This window comes from Anopheles ziemanni, chromosome 3, assembly GCF_943734765.1.
Source record: "Anopheles ziemanni chromosome 3, idAnoZiCoDA_A2_x.2, whole genome shotgun sequence".
NCBI classification, from domain to species: Eukaryota; Metazoa; Arthropoda; class Insecta; order Diptera; family Culicidae; genus Anopheles; species Anopheles ziemanni.
Genome location: NC_080706.1, coordinates 88,703,114 through 88,718,154, shown reverse-complemented (window position 1 = coordinate 88,718,154; position 15,041 = coordinate 88,703,114). Strand labels below are relative to the sequence as shown.

General features: G+C 42.1%; 4 protein-coding genes across 4 annotated transcripts in view; 1 reads left to right on the top strand and 3 right to left on the bottom strand.

Annotated features, from left to right (window-relative positions):
* Positions 1-330: 330 nt before the first annotated feature.
* On the bottom strand, positions 331-1,672 carry LOC131287756 (oocyte zinc finger protein XlCOF6-like). The gene has a single exon (XM_058316839.1). It carries the CDS (start codon positions 1,670-1,672, stop codon positions 521-523), a length of 1,152 nt encoding a protein of 383 aa, XP_058172822.1. The 3' UTR covers positions 331-520.
* A 488-nt stretch (positions 1,673-2,160) lies between these two features.
* On the bottom strand, positions 2,161-3,982 carry LOC131286943 (serine/threonine-protein kinase RIO1). Its single transcript, XM_058315955.1, has one exon. The coding sequence runs from the start codon at positions 3,904-3,906 to the stop codon at positions 2,185-2,187; it is 1,722 nt and encodes a 573-aa protein (XP_058171938.1). The 5' UTR covers positions 3,907-3,982; the 3' UTR covers positions 2,161-2,184.
* Positions 3,983-4,140: 158 nt separating this feature from the next.
* On the top strand, positions 4,141-5,202 carry LOC131287234 (DNA-directed RNA polymerase III subunit RPC8). The gene is made up of 2 exons (XM_058316267.1): positions 4,141-4,414; positions 4,479-5,202. Exons 1-2 carry the CDS (start codon positions 4,304-4,306, stop codon positions 5,109-5,111), a joined length of 744 nt encoding a protein of 247 aa, XP_058172250.1. The 5' UTR covers positions 4,141-4,303; the 3' UTR covers positions 5,112-5,202.
* Positions 5,203-8,147: 2,945 nt separating this feature from the next.
* LOC131288269 (F-box/LRR-repeat protein 16) overlaps positions 8,148-15,041 on the bottom strand; it is a 33,618-nt gene continuing 26,724 nt past the window's right edge. The window contains exons 2-5 of the mRNA XM_058317389.1: positions 14,753-14,926; positions 14,542-14,659; positions 12,602-12,797; positions 8,148-8,445 (exon numbers count right to left, since the gene is read on the bottom strand). Of these exons, the coding sequence (XP_058173372.1) occupies positions 8,148-8,445; positions 12,602-12,797; positions 14,542-14,659; positions 14,753-14,926 (786 nt within the window). The remainder of the gene's footprint in view (positions 8,446-12,601; positions 12,798-14,541; positions 14,660-14,752; positions 14,927-15,041) is intronic.

The following is a 15,041-nucleotide window of genomic DNA, read 5'->3' as shown; positions in this document are numbered from 1 at the left end:
TAATTAATCTTCTGTGTAAATGAAGTAAGAGGAAGCCAACAGTAATCAAATTGAATGTATCATGTCAAAATGTAATCAGTTAACCTGAAAGTAATATTTCCTTGGGCAGCGCCCCAGCAGCTAGCGGAGTCTCGTTTTCTTTTTGCTAAGTTTACAAAATTTGATAAAACGGTTGTAAAAAGGAGACTCAGATAATGCAAAATGCGATTTCACTTTCGAATAAATAATGTTTGAATAATAATTGATCCCATGTTTTACAATAATTATGGTTGTAACAACGAAAGCTCAAGTATTTATATAATTATTTCAATTATTTTATTCTATGGCCTTAGCCTGAACTTCTTGATCATTCAAGCATTTAAAATTGTACATAGCGCAGATAAATAAATACGATCACATATAAATACATTGTTCATAAGATTTTAAAAGGAAGAGCGGAAATCGCGGAATTTACTACATTCGATGGCTAGAATTAAAACTTAAATCGATAGTCACGGTCTATACCGCTTCCATCTCTATATCATGAGCCTTGCGTAATGTTTGAGGGATTATTGATGTTATCGTTCATTACCGGAAGAAAGGCCGTTCCAGTGGATGCTGTGGTTGGCTGGCATTGTACTGCTTGATTGATTTTGTCGTTACAATGGCTGCCACAGTTAAAGCCCTCGATGTCGAAGTTGGTTTGCGTTTCGGTGGAGACGAGATAATCCCCAAACCCTTCGCCCCCGTCATTCCAACTGGTTTGAGTTTCGATGGTGGACAGTCCAAGATCGGTGATGAGCCCCGGTTCGTCGTTGGTTTGCGTATACATATGCGTGTAGGAAAGTAATGGATCGTGGTTGTTTATCACATTTGGATACACGACATCCATGAAGTCGGTTTGCGTTTCGGTGCACACTACGAATGACTCTGAACCTTCGATCGGGCCGCTTTGAGAATGGCTGTACATAAAATCGTCGGTACTGGAACCATTGGCAAATGAATAGCCTTCATTTGGTTTGTATTGATCAATCGTCATAAGCGGAATACATTCACTCTGCTTGACTTCGGTGGATGGTGTATCACAGTTCGAGGAGAGTTCCGTTTGAGTTTGCTGATTTTCTTTCCTTATCTGAGTTTGTGTTCCAATGCTGATACTCTTTGTATACTTTCTGGCCCCAACCAGTTTAGAATACCCATGCTGCTTCCGTTTGGCATGCGTCAGCAATGCTTCTCGAGATCCGTAAGAATATGAACAATGCTCACACTTGAACTTTTGACCACACGATAACCGGTGATGTCGCAGGAAGCTAGCGGTGGCAAACGATTTTTCACAGCTACTGCAGCCAAATTTTCGCTCGCTATGCATTTTAAGGTAGTGTTGCTTCAGGCTTTTGAAGGAGCTGAAGTACCGTGCCTTGATGGGGATGTCCGATGGAAGCTGATGGTAGACACATTCCACTGACGGACAATAGAATCGTTTGTGGTCACTCTTTGCACTACCTTTGCTCATCCCGTTTAGCTCCGGGGCAGTAGTCTTGTGGTGCCGCTTGACGTGCATTTGCATGTGCGATCCATTCTGGAACGTCACCTCACAATTTTCCATCGGACAGTAGTATATTTTGTCAGCCAAAATGTCCGTCGCTGTGGGGTAGAATCGCAACACAGCCCCAGGTTCGTTCTGGGTGGCCATTTTACGTCCAAACCCGATGTAATTCACTGTTCTAGTGAAGGGTTATGATCCTCCTGGTACTAACGGGTAACTTTGTGTTTACTATTTTTTACGTCAATTTTTGTTTACCAACAAACGGCTTAACCCGTGTTGCCGAAATGCTATAAAATCCTGTTCTGTTATGGCATCTACAGCTGGCCTGCTGGAAATTCAAAACGAATGTTTCAATTAATTTTAAGATTATTATGATGGAACTTATTTAATTCTCGCTTTCCATCTTCTCGATGATCAAATGGCGGTCTCTACACGTTCATTAATTTGCTTTATGCTATCAGTAGCTAATAATGTTTTTATTTTAAAGTTACTGATGTAGCGAAGAATTTGTAGATTATTTGTAGGTTGGTTGTTTTTATTACTGTGAAATAAGATGCTACAAATGTTGTACAATTTACAGGTAAATGAATATTATATTTCGATATCTTTACATCAACAATATAATTATTGGGTTGTTGTCCCCCCTTCCCTGTTTTCGCTTATTTTCGGCCCATTTTCTCCTTGCGCTTTTTAATGTGTTTCTTTACTTTTGCTTTTCGCTTTTCAGCTTTTTCATCCTTAACGGCCTTTTTCCGTGCTCGACGCTCTTCGGCCGTTTCATCCTTCGCTCGCACAATTACTGCACTTCCCTTTCCTTCGTTTCCACCTTCTTCATCGTCTTCGTCATTAGATGAATGCTCTGAATCACTGCACTCTTCAGAACTATTGCCATCTTTCGAGTCCAAAGCGTCTTCTGGTACAACGGGTTGGTTGGAAGGCTGCTTCTCAACCGCTCCTAGCCCTGTGATCGTTTTGTACACCAGATCCTCCTCGCGCGTGTCGAACACATCCCGTTCAGCATCGTAGACGTCGTGCAGGGTTTTCGGGATAAATATCCGCTTAAACACGGCCTCCTCAATCTTTTGCAGCTCGGTAAATTCGTCGAAGCTTCGGTTAGCGATCTTCTCCGATATACGTTCCAGGCAACCTTCCATCGTCTCGGGAGTGATCGTGGCGTCGGTGATGAAGTCAAACAGTTCTTTGACCGTCATCGTGGAGACATCACGTTTACGGAAAAATTCCGTCACGTTGGTGCAATCCTTGCGCAGGAATTCCAGTGCGTGCGGGTGCTCGTGCTCAACGGACTGTGACACATCGATGATAATGATCTTACCCTCGTGGTAAAGTAGATTAAACTCGGACAAATCGGCATGGACCAGCTTGCAGCGATTGTACATGATCCACATCATTACTACCGCGTCCCGGTACAGTTCGCGGGCTTTCGACGTGCTCAGCTCGACATCCTTCAGCTTCGATGCTGGCCATCCATCACGCCCAATAAATTCCATTACCAACACGTGACCACGCAGCAGAATCGGTTCCGGGACGGGGAGCTCACACTTTTTCATTCGCACGAGATTGCGCATCTCCTTTTCCGCCCAGGTGCGAACCATTTTACGGGGGTTATGTTTGTTGTACCCATGCCGAAACCGGTACTCGCCCGTTACGTACTTGTCGCGATCCTTGAACGTGAGGATCGAAGTTTTGAAGATTTTGATCGCGTAGTCCATCCCGGTGCTTGACGTGGCATGGTAAACATTGGCCTCCTTGCCCGTCGAGATGCAACCGTTGATTTCATTTATCATGGCCCGGTTGAGGAGCTTGAATACAATCATGCGGGTGCGGGGATCCATCACTTGCTCGACCGTTGCCCGATCCTGCTTGTCCTTGCTACGCAACCGATCACTGTCCGCTTTGCGCTGTGTTTCGATGAGCGTGTTCTTGGCATGGCTGGGCAGCGACGATGGACCGTCGTACTTTTCCACGTTGATGCGATTGGTAAACTTTTTGAAAAGCGTATCGGCCGGTTGAAAGTGTGACACCTTCTGGCTAACGCTCTGGGTGTTGGTGTGCGATTGCAGAAGGTTTAGCTGTTGGTTTCGTTTAATTTCTCCGCCTTCGTAGCAGTAGAAATGATCATCATCTAGATCGTCGTCGTCATCATCATCGTAATCATAGTCGTATTCTTCCCACTGCTCTTTTTCGGACTCAATCTTGCCGGTTCCAAATAGGGCATCTTGTATTTCGATTTTCGTTACCGCCGGCGAAGCACCATTTACTTTCGACGTAGGCACGGTTGCCTTCAGTTTCTCGTTCAAGTCCACAACACCCAAATATTCGGTTGCATCTTCCAGAGCATCTTCAAACTGTCCGGCACTCATGTTGAAAGGTGCTGGATAGCTTCAGCACTGAAGATTTCACAAAATCTTTCGATAAACGACTAATCTTTCCACACCAAAACTGAAACACGAGGAAATGTGTTTATTTTGTTTTTCCAACTGACAGTTGTTGACAGTTGCTTACCCTTCGGGAACGTTACAGGACAAGTTGCTATAAAATGCGTTCCTTCAATGTTTGGAAAATTAAACAATTCCAAAGCCAATTGTAAACAAACATGTGCCGGCATGGAATCCTACAACGTTGTGCGGTATAATTGGGGTTTACCAACTTTTCTGAACTTTAAAACATAGCCACACACTTCTTATATACGATAAACACGACACCTTCATCGGATGAAGGTCTAGAGTAAGTAATTAATAAGCTTAAAGCAACCACAACATGTTCGTGCTAGCGGAATTGAAAGACAACGTGCGGATAGCACCGGAGCTGTTTGGATTGAAACTACCCGAGGCAGTTAGAGATGAAATCAATCGAAAGTTAGCCAACAAGGTATGTCCGCCACCGTCCGAATGTAAAGGAAGTATGTGTTAATGTTCACCTTACTCAAACGTAGGTCCTGCTGAACGTCGGGTTATGCATCGCGCTGAAGGACATAGTAAAGCTGGGCGACTCGATTATCCTGCCTGGCGACGGTGCCTCGCACACGGAAGTAAACTTCCGCTACATCGTTTTTCGACCAATGATTGGCGATGTTATAACGGGCAAAATTCGTAGCTGTAGCCGTGAGGGTGTTCACATTACGCTCGGTTTCTTCGATGACATCCTGATACCTCCATCGGCACTTCAGCATCCTTCACGCTACGAGGAAGCCGAGCAGGCTTGGGTGTGGGAGTACCCGCTGGAGGATGGAAAATCTCACGACCTTTACATGGACATCGGGGAGAGCATAAAGTTTCGAGTGTCGGGTGAGGTGTTCGAGGAGAGTTCACCCGTCGGGCCTCCCGACCAAGAGGTTCCGTCCGGCGCGGCCGGTGCCAGTTCTAGTGGGGTGGGCTCGAGTGGTACCACACCGCAGGATACCAACAAAACTCCCTATCGAATCGTAGCGGCCATTAACGAGTCCGGATTGGGTCTGCTGTCGTGGTGGGTTCAGCAAAACCAAGAAGAGGAAGAAGAAGAAGACGAAGATGCAGATGGAGAAGAGCAGGAGCAGGATCAAGGCGTTTCAGGCGAGGAAGATGAATAAAATTATCTCATAAAATGAAAAAACAAACTTACCTCACGCATAACATACGTACAAAGTGAAATCAAGTAAGTCGTTGTAATTTAAAGGTTTTTTCTTCCGTTTCTTATTTCTCTGGATTCTTATCGAGCTTTTCCATCCCATGGTTAAACTTTATACATCCGTACATTGTGTATCTTAAAGTTTTTCGTTACAGAAAGTTTGCTGTCCAGCTGCAGCTGTGTTTTGGTTGCATTTGTTATTCGCGTCCTACTTCTTTTGATGCTTTTGCTATGCTATATTATATATTCTTGTAACCTTCCCCTAGTCGCAGTAGCAGTTGGCTTTGAAATTTAGCAAATGTTGCCTTGATTTGGTTCAATGTTTTCTACATCTCCACGGTTCGCATCGCCAATAAAAATGCATTTGAATAGCGTCTTTAGCGCGGGGTTTCAAATTAGCAATTATGTGGTTTACCTTTATCGCGCTATAATAGAATTCCTTTGACCGTGTGTCTTCTAGATACTAAGTGTTTAATCGGGACATGCAGCTGCCCTCCGTTCATCAACCGTTTGATTGCTGCCACGTTTCCCGTCGCCTACTAGTGTCGGAAGGAAGGAATCGAAAAGCTTCTAAGTGTACCGCTATGCGTGTTTTCCTCATTCGAACTCGCGGCGATTGCGGCGGTCACGCTGTGCACCTTCTGAGTTGTATATTTGGTTAAATTTGGACTACTTTACTTTGAGACGTGAGCCGCAAAATTGACCGTAAAAGAGCAGAAAAATCACACCAACACCTTTCCCTTCCGCTGCCACAAGGGACGCCGAAAAATGGCGAGACGTTAGCCACCCATTTAGCCAAACCACTAAAATACTACTAGGTGCGATACCTAGTACCCCTAAGTAATATCTTTCAGAGCTCGAATGTTATCAGTCATGACACGTGGGCGGCCGTTATAATTTTCTTTACAGGGATTTTTTTTATAATCCCCCATTTTTCACCAGTGTTTTATGTTTGAGGGTGAGGCAGGTAGAAAATTTAATTTTGTTTTAAGGATTCAACCAAAACTTGGTGCAATTTAAAATTTGGCTGTAGTGCGGCTCCCCCTTTTCAGTTATTTGGTTCTGAATAGTTTTTGATTTATTCCTATTTTGAAGTCTGCTCTTAGTTTCGGTATACGCTGGGCGATGGTGTGGCATGTGTTGGTTTATTACTTCACTTGTTAGCTATGCTTGTTTCTAAACAATTAAAATTTAGTTTGTTCGAATGAAATACAAGTTTACTTATCTCATAACCGCACGAAGGAATAGGTAATGCAGGTAGGGATTTATATCATCCACCAAGGTTAGCTTTTTTTTTGGTTTCGTTCCTCCGGTCACCGTTTCGTAACGTTATTGTTTAAATTACGGTATAGTTAAGGTTAGATCTACCATATTTCCACACATTCAAACATTCGCTTTTTTATGTATAGTCTTCCTCGCAAGCAGCGGGTGGTTACGTCAAGTCTTGTCAGGTTTTGAAGAAAAAAGAAATATATATACAACGAATACTATTAAAGGCTTTCTCCTTTTCGGGGCTCCACCGTTTGGCGCCTTTGCTTCCTTTACAAGTTAAATTGTACCAATAGTGAATCAACCATCGTTAGGATTATAGGATAATACCGCCCTGTTCATTGATAATAATAGTAATCATAATCGTAAATATTTATATAATTTTGTCTTTAGTATTTTTTAAATTTTCTTTGTTCAACTGTAGGTTTTTCTGTGTCATAACATCTCTTTCACTCGACAGCAAACTATTTTGTGTTATGATTTTTGTTTCTTTTTGTTTTCTACATTTCTAGTTTTGTAACGTTTCACTATCTGCCCCTAGTACACTATAACAATTTGGTTTCATGTTTCATCTTCTCGTCCGCGTTTGCTACGTTTACACATTTTACTTTTGAGTTCCTTTCACATCAGTGAATTTCTGTGTTAAGCATATGTATCCTTTTTGTCGACTACAGGTGGATCAATGGCTTTGGACTTTTTCGCCAATGATTTTGTGGCATTGATTGGCCATCGTTTTACCCTCTGCAATAATGTTGCAGTGTATTTGCCTTCTTTTTATACACTTTATCTACACAGCCATTATTCTTCGTGGTCAAATAATGCTCATGAACTATTTGATTTGAAAGTACTCTGCTTCGCATAAAGAATTATTTTGCCACCATGTCAACCTTTTCAAACACTACAGTAAAACAATTATTCAACATTAAATTTACACTCTTTTGTTTGTTCTTTTGTTTTTTTTTGTTACTTTTTCCTCCTCAGAACTCAACGCTTTATCATGTGCCAGGTTTTTGTAGCTGTGAGATCCGTTCTACTTCCTTCGTACAGCAAGGGAATAAAGTAAACTAATTAAAAAAAGCGTGTTCTTCCCTTAACCTGTAACGGATGTTGTAGATTTGTTTATTGGGTTTTCCCTACACTGAACAGCTGAAATATGGTCATGGACTTTTATTGAATTCTTTTCAAAGAATGTGTCGTATAAAAAGGTATATAGAAGCTTGTTTAAAAAAAATATGGTTGATGTTTTTCATTCACTGGTCAAAACACAATTCCAAAACTTGCAAAGCATTTCAAGGTATAAAGGGACGCAATAGGTTCGTTTTGTTTTGGTAGCAGTAAAATTAAGTATATCAAGTTAAAAATAGTCGCTTGCAATCATCATGCGTCGGATCTCAAAATTCGTTTGAAGTGCTGAGGAAATAATAACTTCTCAATTATAAAACATGCTCTAGCCTTCTAGGGTCTCAAACCTCGGAATTCAATGGTGCCATCATCAGACGTCAATATAACGTAATTTTCAGTCACAATTGGCGCACAGCTCCGCTTGGACTGTACGCGAAAACGGGACAACCTTGTGGATTCTCTCAATCTCTGCAAGCCGATGCCAGGCCTCCGATGTGATTCGCTGCAGAGGATTTTCCACCACCGTTGCTCGGGCCTGTGAAGCGCCATGGCCGGGCGAAGGGGGCTTGCGCAGACCGCCGTAACAGGAACCGGATACGGTGCCGGATTATTCGATCAGCAGGCAGCGGGGTAGATGCTCGCGGAGGTAATCGAACAGCTCCTGCGACGCACCGGGACAGTTGGTGAGCTCCAGTTCTTGTAGGTGGCGTAGCTGAATCAGGCTGGAGAGGCCGGACGAGGTGAGCAGTGGGCAGCCGGCAAGCGACAAAACCTGCAGGTTGCGCATCGAGCAGAGGTGCTGCAGGCCAAAGTCCCGGATTTGGGTGCACCAGCGCAGGAACAGCGCCGACAGGGAGAGCATGGTCGAGATGTAGCCGACGCCGATGTCGGTAATGTGAACGCAGCTGTCGGAATAAAGAGTCGAAAAGAGGAAATTAGCACATTAGAAAGGCATGACTTCATTATTTTTCATTCATCCCGATCGATTTTATGCGCTAGAGTTCATGGGAAATGTTTGTACATTTGAATAAATCAACTAAATGTATCATAAAAAACCACAACATGATATCATAAAAAATGAATATCAATTATTTTCTGAAAATACTTTTGAGTATAACAGTTTGATACATGAAACAAAATAACACTTTGTTTGATACGGCGTTGTACAAAATTCCAAGTATATTAGAATTAAAGATTGATTGTATTTTCGGTTGTATTGGAAAGGTTCTTGAAGGTTTTCATAAAACTTTGTTGTACTGATTTATTATTTTATGCGATTGATCGATTGCAATTTGACCGTTGGTTGATAAAAAATGTTGGTTGATCAAATGGTTGATTACCGAGGCAAAGAAAAAGAGAAGCATGCAAAACAGATCATATTGGATGCCTAGTTTAATTTTATGTTCTTCCAAAATAAAACCAAAATAGGTACTGTTAAACTTAAAAACTTGTTAACTCAAAATTAATTAATACTAAATTAATGTCGCTTAACACAGCATATAGGCATTTGAATGGAAAGGATAGTTCCATTTAAAAGGAACAAAAAAGGAACCAATCCCTATTATTTACAAGCGTTAAAGGTGTGCGACATGTTTTGAATTGTAAATCGAATAAATAAACATTAAAAAAATAATTATAATACAACAACATTCAACCCTTTGACATAATAAAGACAAAAGATACTATTTGATAAATGCTTTCAATGATAATCTTTCTAGTACCATGATTTCTAAAGAAAAACCGGCTGGAAACCATGCTCCAAGCAGTGAACAAAACATAACGATTTTAATTCCCCTCAAGTGATGTACTTTATTCCGGTGCTCAAAGGTTTCCGACGTTCATCCCACCGCAAGGCGTTTCCCCCATTGGATGCGGATTCCGTACCTAATCCCACTCGACTGATTGGTAATGCCAACAACTTGCCGCAACGTCCACCAACGCAACCATCAACACAAAGCCTAATATGCCGCTTCCTGTTGTCGGTTAGCAGATGTTCACGAGCGCAAGGTGAACGAAGAAACGATGGGCAGGCCTGATTCGGGACCGGATTTCCGGGCGGTTCCAACCGGAACGAAAATACCTTTCTCAGGTCGATTGCTATAGAAACACCGAAAACCATCTGGATTCCTAGCCGGGCGCATGTGTGCGCTGTCCGGGAATGCTGTTTGGAACATGGGCGTAAAAGGTTTCTTCAAATCCGGACCCTAAAGCCTTCAAAGGCAACCGGAATCAGTTGGGCAAGGTAAGGCCTGACGGTGAATGAGCCGTTTAGCAGCGTCGCTTGGTGCTTGGGCAATGGAGGCGTTAAAGAAAATACCTTGCGTAGGAGGAGGAATTCTTGGAAGTTAAGTCGAAATCCTTCCTAAATTCCTGCCAAGCCCGGGGCCGGGAGCAAAACAGCAAAATAGCACAGCAGGATACGCGTCACAACAAGTACCGACCGACCCCAATTTGCTCGATGTTTCCTTCCGAATGATGACAAATGTTTCATCGATGGTAAAACACGCTTTTGTGTTGCGATGGCAACGACCCACGGAAACTGTGGTTGATGGGATAAATTGTTGAAATGTTTCTTCCATCTGTTCCGGTAGAACAAAAGTTGCAACTTTATTGGAACATTTTACAATCTAAATGGTGTTCCATGGCTCTAGAATGCCGAGAAGAAGAAATACAATACAATGCGTCAGAGATTTTGACTCGCTTGCCATCCGGCAAGAGGCAACGTAACACGCGTGGGCTGGAAAAGTGATTGGTTTCCTTGGCAGGGGATTTTCCAATCTTCTTCATCTTGTGTCTTAATTTTCTCCTCCTCCTCCTCCTCCTTTCGCGGGTATCGCTTGGAGAAGACAATGCAAATGGCAGTATCCTGATGGAGTGATTATGTTTCAAATTAAAATTAATTGTTCCACGCCGACGGTAGGGCCGATTTTAGAACGTCGTTCGATGCGGAAAACAAACAGCTCCGAGCGTGGGAGCGTAGACAAGCAAGCAAGTAACCGACCGGAGGAAAGATGGTGTTCTACGGAATTTGTCCGGCACCTTGCGCCAACGCTGGCACGGACGTCGTTTAGTGTGGCCTTACGGGGAGCTTTTGGACGGTGGAGAATGGATGGACGTAATTGTTAAAGATCTAATTATGCTGATGCTGTTGCGATGTTTAATGGTCGGGGGTTTGTTTTTTTGTGTGTAAAGGATGACGAATGATGTACCCACTAGGGACAGTATTATTCATGCTGACAGACGACAAAGTTCATAGCGATTGAAAATAAAAAATACTTTATGATGATGAAATCAAGCAGAGGATTTTTTTTCGATCCTATAAATCATTAAATACAAATTTAAGTGCCTTTATGATTGCTAATATTGATAAAATTGACACACGATTTATGAATTGCTACATCAAATTTAAACGATGGCAGACATTAAAATTAAAGTTAATTTACGTATAGCAGAACCTGACAGATATGAATATCAGTTCATACTATTACATCACTTTCACTTCAATAAAAAAAAAGAATGAAGAAGATAAATAAAATAAAAAGAAGAAGAAAACTTCACTTCAATAAATAATGGCAAAGGAATGAGGATAATAAAATGAAACCATCGACTTTATTCCCTTTTTCTCCCTTTCCTACCATGAAGTGTTCTACTTGTCTCGCAAGAAACATTTACAAACGATGTTACGCCATATCTTTTCCATACCGATGCATCATCAGCTGCGCAGTAAAGCAATTTGCATCGTTTTGGAAAAAATATGGGATGCACATGCACCGATACGTAGCATCCCGTTACGGTTTTCCGGTCTCTTATTCCAGTCACCCATTGAAAGCATTTTCCCATCCGTCAATCAATCAATCAAACAAGCGTTTGAAGTCTCCCCCAAAAGGGAAAACTTTGTCCTTGCCTGTGGTGGTACTTGCCACCGGCAGTAATCGTACATGCACACTGATGAAGGGACAAAAAATGGGCCTTCCACCAGCCCATTCCTTTCATTTACCGTTGCTGCCGCTTGAAAGGATTTATGTTGAACCTGTCAGCAACTTGACAGCAAAAGTGTCCTAATAAATATTTTTAAACACTACATCACGTGGGAAAAGAGTTTTTAATTTGACTCAACTTCTGTAAAGTTAGGTTCCATTTGCAATACAAAATCTTTGTTGTCCTTATTTCGACACACTTCCCAACGTCTGCTGTTGACGGAAAAGGTGGGTTGTAACCTTTCCCGAATGAAAGCTTTTTCGTTATTTTGAGTGGATGTTAAACAGTTTCCCACACTGCTGTAAAATGTTGGCGTGTGGGTGAGACTTAATGTTTTGTATTTTTTTTTTATTTTGGTTTCCAATATTTCACCATGGCAATCTTCAAAATGACAGCCATGTCGGGTGCAATGATTGAGAAAATTGACATACGTGTCGAAATATTACCAATCCAAAATGGGATGAATTGATCGAACGGTTGAATCGAAAAGGTGGGGGGACACAAACATCTATCTTTATTCCATCATCCTACAGAAATGATATAAGATTTTCTGTGATTTGCAATGAACACAGTGGGATGAGGAATTTAAATGTATGCAAAGTATTATTCGTTGAACACGTGTGGGATGATTGAAACAACATTTTATTGCATTTTGAGAACTACTTTTCACATTTTAGCATACGGATTAGACCTTTATGCTACTAAAAAAGTATTGCTGAAGGACATTACAACACTTTTGCCCTTTAGAAAAGGTCGCAAATGGCGTCACCGATTCGACAGTGTATAATTTTCTCCTGCAACTTTTTATCGGACTCGTTTACGACAGTCGTCAAAACGATATCGGAGAGAAAGTCGTCGCTTACAGCGCTGAAATCGGTCGTTTAACTTTTAATGATGCTGCCAGCATTTGCTATCATTGATTTGCGAGAGCCACCAGGCGGCTCCATCGACCCAAAAAAAAAAAAACGGCAAATGATGGAGGCGCCTGGTGCCGCAGCCGGTCGTTATGGTAGAAACAAAACGAGAACGAACTCTTCCCTTTAAAGAGGATGAGCAAAAGCAAACGAAAAATACAACACTCACCGATCGAGCGTCAGCTCCTCCAGTTGATTCAGATCACAGGCAATGTATTCGAGGGCGGCATCCGTAATTCGCGGACACCAGGACAGATCGAGTGCCCTCAGCTTCTGCAGGTTTTCCGCAATCAGTTCCACGCCGTCGTCCGTCACCTTGCTGCAGCCGGACAGTGAAAGCACGGTTAAGTGCGGCAGCGAGTGTACTGAAACAGAATGAACGAGAGACACAAAACGGAGAGAATGTTAAAGCATAGGGGGAAGAAAAAAACATCGGAAAAGAACAGGAAAAGGAGGAAAATGGGCCCACGAAGAATACTTCCGGTGATTATAGCACAAACGGGAGTGCTGAAAGAGAAACGACACTAATGTTGGGTAAATGTTTGCTAACGGCAGCAATTTAAGAGCCGCAAAAAAAAAAACCATGGCAGGTTCGTCGATTTCATGTGCTTTCGGTTTGTGTGTGTGTGGGTTCGGTGGTAGGTCAATATTGATCTACTTCAAAACAATTTCCAAATCAATCACTGGACGTTTTCAGGAACAAGCATATATATTCTACGTTAGCAAATATTCGCCCTTGTTGTCGTTTCGTATTATTAGTGGTATTGTGAAATTGGTAAGGTCGAGTTTATGTCTCTGATTTATCTTCCCTTAGATTATTGTTTGAACAGTTATATCTACATCGATGTTTCAGTGTACACTGATGATATCACTTCCCACTAGAACTTCCTTCACTTGCTTTCGCAATATAAACGCTTTTATGTTTTTTTTTAACGCGACATATATATAGTTTGAGTTTCCTTAGCTATACTCTTGTTAGACGAGGGTTTTCAATGCCATGCCTAGAAATTTATCGTTTAAATGGGCACTGACAGGGCGTTAGACATACAATTTCCAGACCACAGCAGAAAGACGGAAAGCATGTGAGGTTCCGTTTTTCAGGAAGGAATTTTCCTATCAAACGCGATTTGACGATAAATTTCTAAGCACATATGACAGTAAAAAAACCACATCTAATAAATAACGGAATCCCTTTCACTTAAAGTCATTTGATTTATTTGTGCTTTTGCGCTATTGAATAAAATAAAAATAAAATCTTGTTTTGTGTGTGAATCACCAATATCCAATTGGTGCTGGAATTGGAAAACCAATGCTTAAAAGATGCATATAAAATATTAATAAATAATTTAATTTCGGTAACGCAAAAACAAATACGAAACACAGCAAACCAATATCAATTCTAGGAAGATCCATTTCATTGCATCAAGCAGAAGCCACAAGCAAATGATAAACCATCCGGAAACATTGCTGCGTGGCCATTATTCCAATTGGGGTTTTCAGAGAACCGCGAGCACGTTGAAATATCTTTCGAGGAATGAAGCACAGAGCGATCCGAAAGAAACCAATTTGAAGCGGAACATTGGCCAATTTTTTTTTTCCGAAGTCAGAAGGTTAACGATATTCTATGAAACATATCAATTGTAAGAATTTTGTGGAACTTATCACTTGGTTGGTTTTCTTTGAAAGTCTTTTTAACAGTATTTTCTTTAGGAGGAACATAAATACATAATTTTTGTATTCATCATTTCTACTCTATTTTTCTTTCATTTCATTTAATTTAATTTATCATTATCATCTACTCAATGTACTGTTTACGAAACATTACAATCATGAAAACCTTCACGAAGTTGCTCGAGCAAATTGTTCGACTCGCACATGCGTCGCTTTAGCGAACGGAAACTGTCCACATTGGCTTTTCTTTCACATGGTCGCACAGAACCACTTAGGAGTTGGCAAAATAAGACCGTTGCTGGTAGTTCGGTAAAAACTTTTGGGATTTCCCCCCGCACCGAAGGACCGAACCTCCGTTATCGGAGGTGCTTTTTGGTGCCTCGCCAACCAGTTTCTTGCTGTCACCATCGTTTATCGAATCGACCCTGTACTACTCACCAATATTGACGACACCATGGTTGGTAAGCTCCCAGCAGGACTGCAACCGGAGAATGCTCAGGCTGTGGCTCTGCTTCGGCGAAAAGTACCCTAGCGCTGCGTCCGTCACGTGGTAGGCCTGGTTGGGAAAGAAAAAGCAAAAAGGTCGAACGAGGGATGGTTTCAAAGATTGGGACTCGGACTCGGGCGAAGGCGCCACCGCAGCACTTACCTGCAGCGAAAATTCATACAGTGAAGGCAACAGTTGTGCGACGGCCCCGACCGCCTCGTCGGCCACGTTGATGCAGTCCGCCAGCGAAAGTGACACTATCCGGGGCGTCAGGCAGGCCCAGAGGCCAGCCTCGGTAATCTCATTACATCCTGCCAGCTCCAGCTCGAACAGTGACTAGAGGGGGAGGAAAGAAAAGAACACACACACGCACGTCAGTTACGGCCGGTCAAGTTTGGTTCGCCACCATCGAGGCAGCCAAATATTTTTAGCACAAGAAAAAGTCGCCCAC